At 38.7% G+C, this 17105-nt stretch overlaps 1 protein-coding gene across 1 annotated transcript in view; it reads left to right on the top strand.

The window, feature by feature from the left end:
- Positions 1-17105, top strand: part of NSF (N-ethylmaleimide sensitive factor, vesicle fusing ATPase) — a 342977-nt gene that overhangs the window by 210801 nt on the left and 115071 nt on the right. The window contains exons 4-8 of the mRNA XM_050763710.1: positions 2050-2149; positions 5831-5870; positions 12423-12589; positions 15266-15373; positions 15848-15923. Of these exons, the coding sequence (XP_050619667.1) occupies positions 2050-2149; positions 5831-5870; positions 12423-12589; positions 15266-15373; positions 15848-15923 (491 nt within the window). The remainder of the gene's footprint in view (positions 1-2049; positions 2150-5830; positions 5871-12422; positions 12590-15265; positions 15374-15847; positions 15924-17105) is intronic.

Raw genomic sequence — 17105 nt, 5'->3', positions numbered from 1 at the left:
TAAAACTTTAGTTTTCATCGGTTGTCTTAGGAGAGCTAAACATACTGGTTGTATGAATCATATATAGCAGAGTTGTTAGATGTTTGATTTTGGCCAACTCAGATTGTTTGAGTTTTCCTTGCTCTACCAATTACAAACTGGGTGACCATTTCTGTACCTCTATGTCCTGATCTGTATAATGGAGATGATCTCTTCTTCAAGGTAGCTATGAAGAGTAAGTTACATAAATAAAGCGCTTAGGACAGTGCCCAACATGTTAACAAGCCCTTAGTAAATATTAGCTGTTATGGTTATTATTACCATGGTAATCCAAGAGACATGAGCATTGGAAGATGGGCTGGGTGTGGTGGCTCATGCCTGTAATCCTAGTACTTTGGGAGGCCAAGGTGGGCTGATTGCCTAAGCTCAGGAATTTGGGACCAACCTGGCCAACATGGTGAAACCCCATGTCTACTAAAAATAAAAATTAGCCAGGCATGGTGGTGTGCGCCTGTAGTCCCAGTTTCTTAGCAGGCTGAGGCATGAGAATTACTTGAACCCAGGAGGCAGAGACTGTAGTGAGCTGAGATGGCACCACTGCACTCCAGCCTGGGTGACACAGTGAAACTCTGTATCAAAAAAAAAGGAAAGACAAAATTGGAAGATGCAAAGCAAATGTAGAATCCTTAAAGGCATTTTGCATTGTAATTTATTTTAACTGATTCATATCACCCCACTGCCAGGACTTCTAAAGACCCTGCTGCAAGTTCAGTGCCATCCATATGCTTCTGAGATTGGTATACATAAGAAGATGAAGGGGCTGTAGGGAAGTAAGAGGCAAGGTGGTAGGGTTTTAACTGAGCATTTTTCTTAAAATGTTGTCTGTGAAATACATGAGTTTCACCGAGTTAGAAATGCTAATCATCTTTGGTTTCCAGCTTCAGAGTAAGAGGCTGTACTATATGGTGATATTAACATTGTTTCCAGTGCTAAACATTCTGTGATGCTAAATTGAGCACAGGACTTTCAACAGATAAACTGAAGTGTAGATAATCAATGTGAGAATTTGTAGAATTCTTTTACATATGTTAAATGTTCACTGTGCTCATGGTGGGGTTACTCAAAATGTAGTTGATACAAGGAACATGTGTTCTAGTGGCAAGAAAATATGTATAGAAACATTAGCCATTGATGTGAAAAATTACAGCATTCTAAGAAGATAATTTTTAAAAAGATAGTGAGCTAGGCATGTTGGGGCATGACGGTAGTCCCAACTACTTTAGAGACTGAGGCAGGAGAATCCCTTGAGCCCAGGAGTTTGAGGCCCGCCTGGGCAACATAGCAAGACCGCATCTATTAAAAAAAAAAAAAAGATACTGCTGGTGTATAACAGGATTTGAAGCTTCTGTCTTACACATAGTACTTTCTAGTTACCTGGTATAGGAGATTATCATGAGAGGACTATTTTTTTTTTTTTTAAACAGGTAATTTCTGAACAGGGAATTAGCACAAAATTTTTTAAAACAGTAAATATTGATGTCTACATGAAAGCTGATGTATTTGGGAATTTTTTAAATCTTTTTTTTTATTTTGTAGGTTGTTTTAGCCTGTTGACAGAGTCTGCAAATAAATTTAATAAGTAGTCTAAAAACTAACCTTTTTTGATTGCTATATCCTAGCTCTTTTATCTTTGGCTCTCCTTATTTTATTAGGATGTGAAGTAATTCTCAGGAGAGGAAATTCATCTAGTTTTTACTTGATATCAAGGACTCTAAATCACTGGCTTCAGTTTTATGTAAACTGGAAATGTAATGAAGTTGGTATTTTGGATGGTATTTTGGCTGGATTCTACTTGATGAGTGTTTGACTCAAGGTGCTCCTTATATCTGGAACACATTTGGGATTGCTGATAGTTTTGGAAACTAAATTTGTGGTTCTGTTTCTTCAAGACACAGATAATGTAGTTTCCACCTGATACTCATTAAATATCAGTTTGAAAAGAAATACATTTTGAAATTATGTTCTTCATTTCCTTCAAAGTGGAGTACTAACTACGTTTCTGTCCTTTAGGCATGTGATTGTGAGGACCTCTCCCAATCACAGGTACACATTTACACTGAAGACACATCCATCAGTGGTTCCAGGGAGCATTGCATTTAGTTTACCTCAGGTAATTCAGATGTTAATTTATTCTCTTCTGTTTTTGAAAGTTATAGAATATAAATAGTCCGTTCATTTTAAGCAAGCATCATCCTATTACTGTATTGATTCATACTGAAGAAAAACATCTAAGTATTATATAAGGAATTTAAAGATACAGTCTTTTCTTTTTTTTTAAGACAGGGTCTCGTTCTGTCACCCAGGCTGGAGTGGCATGATCACTGCTCCTCATCTCAAGCAATTCTCATACCTCAGTCTCCCAAGTAGCTGAGACTACAGGCTTGTACCACTGTGCCTGACTAATTTTAAAATTGTTTGTAGAGATGGGTCTTAACTGTGTTCCCCAAGCTAGTCTTTAACTCTTAGGCTCAAGTAATCCTCCCACCTTGGCCTCCCAAAGTGCTGGGATTATAGGGTGTGAATCATCACGCCCAACCTAAAGACAGATTCTTAACTGCCAATTTTTGCTATGGCTGCCTTCTTTTGCCTTGATTTTTTTCCCTAATTTTTAAAGATTTTGCAGTAAAATCAGTCAGCTATCACATAAAGGGTCAAGTTATTTTAATGTTAACCCCCAGGGTAACAGAAAAGATAAAAAACATTTTATTTGTAAAATTGACATCTAAGAATAGTGATTTTATAATGTGATGGCGTTATACTAAAGAATTTGGAAAGAGTCTCAAATTACAACATAAGTTGCTAGGCTCCCATAACAACTGGATGGGTTGTGATTACAGTTACAACTGTTGGTGGATTCTCTGGAATCCAGAGAATTAGATTGTTTAGCGCTGCCCCAGGCACATCATACAGAATATAAAGCACCACAAATACTAGTCTGTATCTTCTTCTCCTTTATCATTTTACTCAGGCTGGTGACTGACCCCAGTCCTAAGTAATGTAAATGCAATCCCTACCTCCTCCTAGTATGCTAATGAGCATTGGTAGACTTCCCTGAAGGTTTAGAGAAAGAGATCAAACACTCATTTAAGAACTATTAGGCTGGTTGCAATGACTCATGCTGGTAATCCCAGCACTTTGGGAGGCCAAAGCTGGTGGATCACTTGAGTCCAGCAGTTCAAGACCATGTGGGCAACATGGCGAAACCCCGTCTCTACTAAAAGTACAAAAATTATCTGGGCGTGGTGGTGCCTGCCTGTAGTCCTAATTTCTTGTGGGGCTGAGGCAGGAGGATCACTTGAGCCTGGGAAATCGAGGCTGCAGTGAGATGAGATACTGCCACTGCACTCTAGCCTAGGTGACAAAGTGAGACCCTGTTTAAAAAAGAAAACAAACAAACAAACAAAATAATTATTAGATGGGCCAGGTGCCTCACACTTATAATCCTAGTGCTTTGGGAGGTGGAGGAGGATCGCTTGAGACCAAGAATTCCAGACCAGTATAGCGAGACCCTTGTCCCCCACACTGTCTCTACAAAAAAAAATTTTTAATTAGCTGGGCATAGTGTCACATGCCTGTAGTCCAGGCTACTTGGGAAGCTGAGGTTAGGAGGATCACTTGAGCCCAGGAAGTCGAGGCTGTAGTGAGCTATGATTGTGCCACCATGCCCCAGCCTGGGCTACAGAGTGAGATTCTGTCTCTTTAAAAAGAGGAAAAAAAGGAACTATTGAAGATCTCTTGAAGCCCTCAAAAATTACAGGAAATTTTCACTTACTATTCCACCTGTCTGTCTGATACCTCTTCATTATCCAGACCACTTTCACATTTATTTCTAAAGATTAAAAATTTGGGATATTCCAGGGTTCGTCAGCTTTTACAGTGTTCCATTTGGGATTCTGATTGTTAGAAATAGCTTGAGACGTGACCATTTCTCCTTGTCTCTGTTTTATTTAAATAAAAAAAAAAAAAATTTCCCCCAACATTTACTATAGGCCAGGTTCTATTCTCAGTACTTTGGCATGTGTTAGCTTTTTTAATTCTCCAAACAACCTTATAAAATAGCTACTGTTGTTATCCCTAAGGACTGCTGTATCAGTCCATTTTCATACTGCTATGAAGAAATACCGGAGACTGGGTAATTTATAAAGATAAACAAGATTTCATGGACTCATTGTTCCACATGGCTGTGGAGGCCTCACAATCATGGTGGAAGGCGAAGGAGGAGCAAAGTCATGTCTTACATGGTGGCAGACAAGAGAGCGTGTGCAGGGGAACTGCCCTTTATAAAACCGTCAGATCTCGTGAGAGTTATTCACTGTCATGCAGACAGCATGGGAAAACCCACGCCCATGATTCAGTTACCTCCCACTGGGTCTCTCCCATGACACATGGGGATTATAGGAACTAAAGATGAAATTTAGGTGGGGACACAGCCAAACCATATCAGCTGTCTTTGGGATTGAAGTACAGAACCTAAATGTGGCTTCCTTTTGACTTAAAGTCTAAGCTTAACGAGCATGGTGCTAAATTTCAGGTTGGCTGGAAGTGGGGTGGGGTTTTACAGAAGAGGTCTTCTGGGGGAGGTGAAGGGCAGAGAGGAGGGAAACAGGATGTGGTAAGAAAGCTGCAAGGGAGAGCACTTGTTGCACGTATTCACAGTGCAGCATCTTCTAAATTACCCACTACAGAGTCTGCAGTGTTCGGATGAGCAGGCGAACTGTTGATTTTCAACCCAAAATTGTTTTTCTCATTGTTCTTTGGAGTGTTATCAGTAATTACTAATTTTGAATCTATACCAAGCAAGCCCCAAATTCCTGCCTAAACACAATCTGGCCTGCCTTCATACTTCTTGCCATTATAAACAGTAGGGATTTGGGAAAGCCTAAAATCTAGCTGTAAATGTCTAAAAATCTTCTGGCTAGTATACAAAGAGTAGCTATGACTGTCTAATGATTTCAGTCTCTGATTGGGTTTCAAAATAGATTTTCTGACCAGTTTTAATTGAGTCTTCATGAATCAAATGTCTTCCTTTTTGAGATACTGTAACAAACAGTAAAACTAACTGCAGCAGTACATTTAAAACACTGAAGTGTGATCTGATACAGTGAAGACCTTCTGTAGCATCATATTGTGCAAAGGAGCATCCTTCTCAGTGGTGCCAGCTTTACTGCAAAAGGCAAGCTTTGCATGTTTTGGAACAGATGTTCAGATATAAACTATAGCACATGCATTACTTTCCTGGGGTAAGTAACAGAGAACCATTGCTGGTGGCTTAAAACAACAGAGATTTATTCTCACCATTCTGGAGGCTGGAAGTCTGAAATCAAGCTGTCAGTAGAGCTATTCCCGCTCTGAAGGCTCTAGGGAAGAATCTGTTCTGTACTTAGCTTCTGGTGTTGCCGGCAATCCTTTGGTATTCCTTGGCCTGTAGCTGCATCATTTCAGTTTCTGCCTCTGCTATCACATGATGGTGTTCTGTCTATGTGTCTTTGTCTCTTTCTTCTTAGAAGGACACCAGTCATATTGGCTTAGGGTTCACCCTAATTCATTATGGCCTCATGTTAACTTGATTACATTTGCAGAGATCGTATTTTTAAATAAAGTCACATCCACAGGTGTTAGGGGCTAAGACTTCAACATACTTTGGAGGGGGAGAGCACAGTTCAACCATAATAGCATACCATGTTTTGATCTTTGAATGTGTTCTGAAAATTCATTAAAATTGCTCTTTTTTTCTTGTCTACTTTTGATTGCTTTGGTTTTATGTATCTTTTTTTTCTCTTTTACTTTACAGAGAAAATGGGCTGGGCTTTCTATTGGGCAAGAAATAGAAGGTAGGTATATTTTTTAGCCACCTGATAAAGATTTTTTATATTATTTTCTCACAGATATTGAGAGCTGTACAATTTTTTATTACTAGTGATCAGACCTTAAACATTCATTGTATCAGAATACTGGTTAGATCTATGAGAATGGAAGTAAATAGTTATGGTACCTCTCTTCCTATATCTTTTATGAAGTGTGTGATAAGGTCATCATAGTTCAAGGCAAGGAAAGCAATTTATGACTTCCAGTTTGGGGGGTGGCGGGGTGGAAAGACTAAGCTGCTAATAGATAATAAGCCAAAGAGCTAATAAGCAAAAACTGGCATTGTCTCTTAGGCAATGTGGCAAAGTTAAGAAATGGAGTATGAGTCGTCTTTAGTCAGATGATTTTATGTCAACTTCGTGGATACAGTAGGGGAAGGAAAGAAAACGCAAGTGTAAATTAAACCAGCTTTTCTTCTGCTTGTCTTTAAAACTTAAAAAATTATAGAAAGGTTGCAAAAATAATGCGAAGAATTTCTGTATACTACCTTTACCCAGCTTTACCAGTTGTCATATTTTCTTTATCTTTCTGGCTCCCTGTCTTCCTCTCTGGGTCTCTGTCTCTCTCTGTACACACACACACACACACACACACACACACACACACACACACACACACACACACTTCTTTTATCCTACTTATTTAGGAACCTGACAACTTATCATTTTTTCTAAGTTAGATGGAATTTAAACATTGGGGCTATTTTATTTTATTTTATTTTTGAGATGGAGACTCGCTCTGTTACCAGGCTGGAGTGCAGTGGCGCAATCTCAGCTCACTGCAACCTCCGCCTCCAGGGTTCCAGAAATTCTCCTGCCTCAGCCTTGCAAGTAGCTGGGACTACAGGCACGCGCCACCACACCTGGCTAATTTTTGTATTTTTAGTAGAGATGGGGTTTCACCATGTTGGCCAGGATGGTCTCAATCTCTTGATCTCGGGATCCGCCTGCCTCAGCCTCCCGAAATGCTGGGATTACAGGCATGAGCCACTGCACCCGGCTAACATTGGAGTTATTTTTAGTTGGCTTTTTCTCTGTGGAAGTATGAACACTTGTTAAATTTAATGAGAAAATGGGGTAGTATGTAACGTAGGTTTCTAATTTTCATAAATTTTCTAAATATGAGGCTAAGAGTACTTAAAACTTTGAATCTAGATATTTCCTATTGCGACAAGATACAGAAATTCAAGGTTATAAATTTTGATGAGTTGAGAAATGTGTTTTGTGGTTTAAGTTGTAAAAGCATTCTTCTGCTAACAGAAATGCTTATCTTGATTGTAAAGTCAGATCTTTAAAGAAGTGGCTCAAACAGACTTAATAAGCAAAATTGTAAAACCCAGTAATCAGGTGGGAGTAAAGTGGAGTAAGCTTGAGGGAAGGTAGAGTTTTGGGGCCCAAGTGATGTGGATGATGTGGCCATAAAGGTAGAAAACTGGTTCGGTTTAAGTAGACATGTAGACCAAGATGGGATAGGAGGTGTGGTTTCAAGGAGGAGTGCTCAAGCATTCTGGAATGGGAGTTCCGTAAGGTGAAACATTTTAGTCAAGTCAGTGATTTTAGTCTGAGGGAATCTTCTGGAGGAATCATTTAGTCTGTCTTCTTTCCATCTGGCAGTGCCATATTTTAAGTGTTACAGGCTAATGTTTTGACTACTATATATACATCTATCATTGTAAAGTCCAAGTTTATTCAAAGAATTGGATAAACTTATTTTTTGCTTATAAAATCTTTATTAGTCTTTTATATTAAATTATTATTAGCCATAAAATAAGAAAACATTCTCAATCTTCTGCTTTGATCCTGGATGAAAAATCTTCAGGACTCAAGAGTCCCTGACTCAAGAGTCCCTTTGGGACTGACCATGGTGCTGACTTGGCGCTGCCTGGGATACTGTCCATGGTGCTGCCCATAGCACTTGAAATTGTAACAGCTTGGTCTTTTCTATTTGGGAACATTGGCCTTAAACTAAAATGCATTTGAAAACTACAGTCAGCACATTACTACAGTCAGTAGTAATTATATATTTATATATTTATTTATTTATTTTTGAGATGGAATCTTGCTCTGTCGCTGAGGCTGGGGTGCAGTGGCATGATCTCAGTTCACTGCAACCTTCTCCCCAGTTCAAGCAGTTCTCCTGCCTCAGCCTCCCAAGTAGCTGGGATTAGAGGCATGTGCCACCACACCTGGCTAATTCTTGTATTTTTAGTAGAGAAGGGGTTTTGCCATGTTGGCCAGGCTGGTCTCAAACTCCTGACCTCAAATGATCCACCCACTGGATTATAGGTGTGAGCCACCGCGCCTGGCCAATATTTTAAATACACTGTTTCAAATTTCTCAGTATGGAGATGACATGAATATATGTATACACACACATATGTATGCATTATGACATTATGATATTGTTTTGGTATCTTTAATGCACAAAATGGTATTATACTATACAAACCTTTCTGCTGTAGACTTGTCACTCAATATTACGTTTCCAAGGGCCATCCATCTTTTTTTGAGATGGAGATTTGCTCTTGTTGCCCAGGCTGAAGTGCAATGGTATGATCTCGACTCACTACAGCCTCTCCTCCCAGGTTCAATCGATTCTCCTGCCTCAGCCACCTGAGTAGCTGGGACTTACAGGCATGCACCACCACTCTGGCAAATACTTTCTATTTTTAGTAGAGATGGAGTTTCACCATGTTGACCAGGCTGGTCTCGAACTCCTGACCTCTGGTGATCCACCCACCTCAGCCTCCCAAAGTGCTGGGATTACAGGTGTGAGCCACCACGCCTGGCCAGGCCATCCATCTTTATTAAGTATACATAAAGTTGGTTTTTTTTTTTTTTTTTTTTTTTTTGACAGGGTCTCACTTGGCTGGAGTGCAGTGATGCAGTCATGGCTCACTGCAGCCTCAGTACCTGGCTAATTTTTTTATTTTGTGTAGAGACAGGGTCTCACTGTGTTGCCCAGTCTGGTCTCTAAATTCTGGACTTAAGTGATCCTCCCGCCATAGCCTCCCAAAGTTCTGGGATTACAGATGTGAGCCACCGTGCCTGGCCAAGTTTTAATTTTAATAAAAATTGCTGTATAGTATTCTACATTATGAATATACAAACATTTTTCAATGTTTAAGTACTATAAATAATGCTGCAGTGAACCTCCCTGTAGATGTTTAGACAAATGTTCTAGCATCTTTCTGGGACAAACACCTAGAAATGGAATTGCTGAATCAATATATTCATTTTTACATTAAGATTTCAACCTACAAATATTTTCACTACATGAGGGAAATAACTAAGCTCTCTTGCCTATCAAAGTTACTCAGCATATAGCCTGTACTTTATAGGAAATGTTAAGAAGGAGCAAGCCATCCAGAATTGGAGACAGGAGAGTGTTCTGAAACTTTTAGCCAAAATTTGAACTTATTTGATCTTCAGTGTGTTTTATGTTCCTTCCTCAGGCTTTGTTATTTTGCTTTTGAAGTAGTTAAAATATGTTTATGTCCCCCCTTTAAATACAGAAATCTGATTATACAAACAATTTCATTTAAATAGTTTACAGAAAATCAGCCGTTTGCAGTGACTCACACCTGTAATCCCAGCACTTTGGGAGGCCAGGGCGGGCGGATCACGAGGTCAGGAGATCGAGACCATCCTAGCCAACATAGTGAAACCCTGTCTCTACTAAAAATACAAGAATTAGCTGGGCATGGTGGCATGTGCCTGTAATCCCAGCTACTTGGGAAGCTGAGGCATGAGAATCACTTGAACCCAGGAGGTGGAGGTTACAGTGAGTTGAGATCGTGCCATTGCACTTCAGCCTGGGTGACAGAGCAAGACTCTGTTTCAAACATAAAATAAGAGTTTACAGAAAATCCTTGTATATAACTCAAGTGGCTAGAATATAAGAAATAAGTTTAGAACAGAATTTAGAGTATGAAATGACCATAAAGACTTATCTAGTTCAGTATTGATTTATAGATGTGACAAATCAAGGCACAGAGAACTTAAATTATTTACTTGGATTCTTCTGATTGCTAGCAGAATCTGTTGAAACACACATACTCAAAGTCCCTTTGAAGAGAGCAGCTTTGTTTGTAATTCACTAGAATCTTTGCAAAAGACATTTAATACTGCACAGTGACTTTTTTTGCTTACCTCTTGCTATTTGACCTCAGTAGCTCACAAAAGTTCCATGCCTGTTGTTCAAAGCAAGTGTGAAAAAAGTCTTTTTTATTACCTGCTTTTGTGGTGAGAACTGCAGAAGCTCACTTACCCCATGTGACTTGGACTGGTAGTTAAGTGAAAAGTTGGTTAAAGGCCTTTTCTTGGAGGTTTGGTCCATGGATTGGAGTGCTGTATTATCTTTTGTGCATACACTTCACCCGTAATTTCCAGGTGGATTTCTTTGAAATGGCTGGAGAACTTAGACTTTGTAGAGCATCCGAGAGTGCCAAAACCTCTTGGATTTTTGTAGAGTTCACTCCCAACCTTTTCTGATTTTAATGCTCATACCTAGTTAGCAGTATTTTTTTTCTAGAAGAAACTCTTCATTTAAAAAAATTTCCCAAAGCTTTCAACTTAGATTTATAGTATCTATTCTAGAATGTCAAAGTCATTGTAATAACAGTTCAACAACCAGACCTTCAGAAGTTTTTACACTATTTAATTATATATCATAATTAACTGTAACAAGCGTAACTAGCACAGACAGATTCCAGAATGAACTTGGCTGACCCATGATGTGTAGCAGCTCCGTCTACAAGCTCTGAGCATTAGGCAAACCATAGGCTGATGGGTATATATTGGAGGGATAAAAGTTGGTCAGCTTTCTGATGAGTCAGCTCAGTGGAAGTTGCTTAAGAGAGCTGCTACTGTATCCTTAAGGGGACACTGGCAAATTTTAGGACAATTATCTTCAGGGAACCTAAAGGGAAAATAAATGTGTGTGTGTGTGTGTGTGTCAAGCCTTATTGAAGAGTAGCGATAGACTCTTTCTTACGGCACATAATCAAGTTGCCCTATTTGGGGAAACTCAAATGCAAAAATCCTCTTGAACTTTTCTGGGTAGCTTACTCTACTCTTTCCTAATAGTACCACTACAGTATATAGCACTGTAATATATTTTGCTTTAAAAGGTTGTTTATAAACTGGCATTTATAAGTATACTTTTGAGCTGATTTAAGAATCAAGTCTTTTTCCTAGGGAAATGCTTCTTTGTAATTATCTGTAACTAGCAAAATTTGTTTTAACACATATTTTTCTAAAAATATACGTAAACTCTGTTGTAGTTGTACAATTCAAGGTTTTTGGTTGAACAGTTATTACATGATATAAAATCATGTGTAACACTTTAATATTTAAATTTATTACACTGTAACCTAAAAGTCATTTTAGAACTTTTTATGTGGCTTGAACAGGAGTTTTCTTACCCAAGGCTTTGTATGTGTGGTTTATTGCCTCCTTCATTATTAGCATGGAGACCATGGGTTTTCTGTTATTGTTGTTTCATTTAAACAGTTCATAAATATATTAAGCACCTGAAAGAAACTATGAGATGCTGTTAATATGAAGAGGAGTTAAAAACCTGGTCCTTGCCCTTATCTACATGCCACGCATGTGGAACTTATTATAGTTCCCTAGATGTAGCAGGTGCTCAGGCAACATTTTGTAGTAGTAAAAAAGAAATAAAAAAGAAATGTCAAAGTCTAACTTGCTCTAGAGCAAATTCCCCTAGTAAACATTGTTTTTCAAGCTTCTTTTTTTGCCTTGCATCCTACTTTCCTAGGCCAGAGGAATTCATCCACATTCCACCTTAGCTGTTTTCTTGTGTCAAACAAAAATCTTATTTGGAAATAGCATGTTATGGCACCTGTGTCAGGGCATGCCATACTGTACTGCATTGAATGAGGAGAAAGATGCGGAGGCCATGTAGGGAGGATTGTGATCCTAACGAGAGTGGGATGAGGGATAACAACAGACTGCGTTCAGTATTTCTTTTGTTGTTGTTGTTGTTGTTGTTGTTGAGACGGAGTCTCGCTCTGTCACCCAGGCTGGAGTGCAGTGGCGTGATCTCGGCTCACTGCAAGCTCCGCCTCCTGGGTTCACGCCATTCTCCTGCCTCAGCCTCCCGAGTAGCTGGGACTACAGGCGCCCGCCACCACGCCCGGCTAATTTTTTTTGTATTTTTAGTAGAGAGAGGGTTTCACCATGTTAGCCACGATGGTCTCAATCTCCTGATCTCATGATCCGCCTTCCCAAAGTGCTGGGATTACAGGCGTGAGCCACCATGCCCGGCCTGCCATTCAATATTTCTAATTCATTCAGATGGGGAAGAAAATCTCTAGTGGTTATTATTTTTTAAATCTGTACCTGTGTGTCCCTCCGGTGAAGGCCGTTTAAGTCCCATTTTTGGTGAAGTAGTTTTATTATGATTCATTTATGTGAAACTTTTAGTTACTAGAAACACAACAGGTATTTGGTACTCCTGTGATTTTTTTAAAAATGCTTCTTTTTTTCCCCTAGTCTCCTTGTATACATTTGACAAAGCCAAACAGTGTATTGGCACAATGACCATCGAGATTGATTTCCTGCAGAAAAAAAGCATTGATTCCAACCCTTATGACACTGACAAGATGGCAGCAGAATTTATTCAGCAATTCAACAACCAGGCCTTCTCAGTGGGACAACAGGTAGTTTTAAATTTTCTTCCATTCCTTTAACTTTATAGGTATTCTAATTTCTGCAGTTGTCCAAAATTAATTCTACCTTTTAAAAAGTGAGAGGAGCTTTGCGTATCAACTGGTATATCCAAGGTGAGTGATAAAAAGTGAGGGAAATGTATTTACTGAACTTCAAGGAGTCTGTTCAGAAAAATTCTAAAGTAGCTTTTAGATTATAATGTCATGTATAATTACAGCAGCTTTTCCCTCAGCAAATTTGGGAACCCTGCAGACATATATATCTGAAATTTCTTTTTATATCATAGGACATTTGTTTTGCCTCTGGAATGTCTGTCTCTTTCACTAATATAGTTCTGTAGAAAACATAGCTCTTGGCCAGACATAGTGGCTCACGACTGGAATCCCAACACTTTGGGAGACTGAGGTGGGAGGATCACTTGAGCCCAGGAGCTCAAGACCAGCTTGGGCAACATAGTGAGACCCTGTCTCTACAAAAATTTTTTACAAAAATAGCTGGGTGTAGTGGTCTCAGCTACTCAAGAGGCTGAGGTGGGAGGATTGCTTGAGTCTGGGAGGTTGAGGCTGCAGTGAGCCATGATTGTGCGATGGCACTCCAGCCTAGGTGACAGATCGAGACCTTGTCTCAAAAAAAAAAAAAGTTCTTATTTTGGTTATGGGCTTATTTGAGAATCTTAAGAAAATTGAATTCCTGCTAGGTAGGAAAAGGATATAGTGCATTATTTTAAAAAGAGTACTAGAATTGGAATGAACCTCAAGAGATTACCTTATCTAACTCCACATTTACAAATGAGGAATTTTATTTTTTTATTTTTTAAAATTTATTTATTCATTTATTTTTTGAGATAGTGTGTTACCCTGTCACCCAGGCTGGAGTGCAGTGGCGCCATCTCAGCTCACTGCAACCTCTGTTTCCTGGTTCAAGTGATTTTCCTGCCTCTGCCTTGTGAGTAGCTGGGATAACAGGTGTGCGCCACCACGCCCAGCAAATATATGTATTTTTTGAGACAGAGTTTTGCTCTTGTTGCCCAGGCTGGAGTGCAATGGCGCGATCTCGGCTCACTGCAACCTCTGCCACCTGGGTTTAAGTGATTCTCCTGTCTCAGCCTCCCGAGTAGCTGGGATTACAGGCATGCACCACCACACCTGGCTAATTTTGTTCTTTTAGTAGAGATGGGGTTTCATCATGTTAGTCAGGCTGGTCTCAAACTCCTGACCTCAGGTGATCCACCCGCTTTGACCTCCCAAAGTGCTGGGATTACAGGCATAAGCCACCATGCCTGGCCTTTTTTTATTTTATTTTTTTTTATTTTTAGTAGAGATAGAGTTTTGCCATGTTGGCCAGGCTGGTTTCAAACTCCTGACCTCAAGTGATCCTCCCACCTTGGCCTCCCAAAGTGCTGGGATTACAGGTGTGAGCCACCACACCTGGCCAAATGAGGAATTTAAGATCTAAAGAAGGTAAATTGTATGCCCATGGCTACACAGCTAAGGAACATAGTTGAGATAAGAATTAATAAATACATATTTGATAGTACCTAGTACTAGCCACTGTTTTAGACACTGCAGATCGGCAGTGAACAAAATAGATGTAAACCCTACTGTCATAGAACTTACTTTCTAGTTGAGGAAAACAGAAAATAAGACAGGAATACCATGTACAGTTAAGTCTCTGATGATAGTAGACCAGGACACTTTACCAGAGAGCCATTGCAGTACTGTTGTGTATTGGATGACTAAAATTGTGCTCAGATTGCCTAGCTAAACTTGATGGTTTTTACCTTTGTTTTTAGCTTTAGTATCCTAATGGAAAATGTTTAGGAGAATGTTTAATAGGAAATGCTTTGGTATTTATAATAATTTAAAACTCAGTAGCATGTAGAAGTCGGTAAATCCGTGAACGAGAATCTTTCATAATTCAGAGAGGAAGTAAATATCTTACTCCAGATCACTGTCCTTACTGTTTCTTCTCATTTGTGGTATCTGGTAGTATAGCAGGATTGACGGACAGCCCAACCTGTAATATTTACCATTATACCCCAGCACATAGAAGAAGACCAGACTTTTAGAAGGGACTCAGCAAATATTTGGTGAATGAGTAATTGAGCACTCAGAAGCTGTGTCTGCACTTGTAGGGCAAGCATTTTGTACTGGTGATAGGAAAGCATGAATTGTAGAGTCACAGACCCAGGTTTGACTCCTGGTGTTCTCATTTACTGTGACTCTGAGCCTTGTTGCGTAGCCTCTTTCTGTATCTCAGCTTCCTCACTAGTAAAACGGAGTCATAGTTTCTGCTTCCAAGAGTGTTTGTGAATATTATATAACTGCCTGTAGCATTTGAATTAAATACTAAGATACTTTATTCTTTGTTAGAAATAGTAAATGTGGTACTCTTGAATTACTTTAGGTGGCACTCTGACATTTAAATTAGATATTTTTTATCCACATGAAATAAATTTTAAACTTGAGTTTTGTAGTCATTTTGTAAACACTGATTGTAAGCGCTAATTCCGTTTTCTTCATTGGCTATGAGTGTGCTTGAGGAGCAGATTGGAGAGGAGTATATAAGAGAAAACTGGTTTTCTGCATTTGAAAAACATTGGTGATGATCTAAGAAACCATTATATTATGAAGTGATTTTTCTCCCCTTAACTCTTTTCTACATAGCTTGTCTTTAGCTTCAATGAAAAGCTTTTTGGCTTACTGGTGAAGGATATTGAAGCCATGGATCCTAGCATCCTGAAGGGAGAGCCTGCAACAGGGAAAAGGCAGAAGGTAGGTTTTATTTCTGATAATCTTTACTAGATCATCCTATAATGTAATTTGTGCAGATTGATTATAATTTTCCTATCTGTTGCTTAGTGATTTTTTTCATATTGTGTACCCTTTTGAGATAGTAGGGGGAAAATTGCTTTCATAGCCAGCATTGTTATTAAAATATAACTTAAAATGTACTTATTTGCAGACCTAATAGTAATGTAAAATGTAGACATATATGTACATATAATTTGCATGAATGCAGATATTTATTGTAAATAGTAAGAAACGCATTATTGGAAAGATACAGGCATGGAAATGAGGCATATAAGAATTGTAGAAGAAAGTTATGAGTAAAGTAAAAGTAGCTCAGATGATAGTCTGGAAGGTTTGCTTTGCCCAGAGAGACCTCATTTCCCCCTCACTTTTGGCCTTGCTTTGAGAAGTCCGAAAGTTTACTATTAGACTCCTAATTATTGTCTTTCTATACAGATTGAAGTAGGATTGGTTGTTGGAAACAGTCAAGTTGCATTTGAAAAAGCAGAAAATTCATCGCTCAATCTTATTGGTAAGATTTACAGTTTTTAGAAGATTTGAAATGAAGTGGGCCTGTTTCTATATGTAACTCAACTACAGTGATTTCCAAATGGGGAAAGGAAGGAGGAGCATCTGTCTTGAGAGAGTTTATCACAGAAGCATGGGATATTTCCTGTAGGTCAGGTTTGCTGATGAAAAAGTTTAAAACATTCATCTGGATCAGCTTTGTCCAATAGAAACAGAATGTGAGCCACATGGGTAATTTTTAATTTCCTAGAAATAGCACTAAAATAAGAAACAAATTAATTTTTTAACTTTTAATTTTGAGATAATTTTAGGCTTACAGAAAATTTGCAGAAATAGCTTAGAGAATTTCTGTATGCCCTTTACCAGCTTATACCCTGATGTTAATGTCTTATTTGACATTATCAAAAATACAATGGTAAGAAATGAATATGGTTTCATTTCCGCTAACTAAATTACAGATTTTATTGAGATTTCACCAGTTTTTCCATTGTGTCCTTTTCTGTTCCAAGATCCAGTTTAGGATCCCATATTGCATTTAGTTGTTCTGTGTTTTGAGTTTTCTTCAGTCACTGACAGTTCCTCAGACTTTGTCTTTTATGACTTTGAGAACTGGTCAGTTATTTTGTAGAACACCCCTTACTTGGTTTTGTGTTAAATGAGATAGCATCATCATTTCTTTTAGTGATTCAGTGATGAATGTGCAGGTCAAGTCTTCCCAGCAGATTCATGGTTCAGTCCTACTCTTGTACTGTAGCCCAACTTTTGTCATATTAAAACAATGCAGCTTGTTCTCTGAGAATAGTAACTCACCAGAATAAAGTGCCATTAACTGGGCAGTAATTCTTATTTTTGGTTGATTTAACTATGTTGATATCTACCCCACTAGAGAGGAGAGGGTTTTCATTGGTTACACACCATCATGTCTAGGGTCACTTAAGAGTCTTCGAGTGTGTGGCCTTTATTTCCTGGTCTGCACATTACCATTCCCCCTTACGGTTTTTTGTTAATATAAAATATTTTATTTATAAGATATGGTTAGGCACTCGAAAACAATTTACACGCTCTAAAGTTTGGTTCTGTTTTCATAGTTTTGTAATTTGCTTTTTTGTAGTTTTGTAATTTGCTTATTTTGTTTCAAACATCTTAAATACACATCTATAACATGATTTTTAATGCCTGTATGTCA

Source organism: Macaca thibetana, chromosome 16, assembly GCF_024542745.1.
Source record: "Macaca thibetana thibetana isolate TM-01 chromosome 16, ASM2454274v1, whole genome shotgun sequence".
Classification (NCBI taxonomy): Eukaryota; Metazoa; Chordata; class Mammalia; order Primates; family Cercopithecidae; genus Macaca; species Macaca thibetana.
Note: the sequence above shows the minus strand (reverse complement) of the source record. Positions and strands in the feature narration are given on the sequence as shown.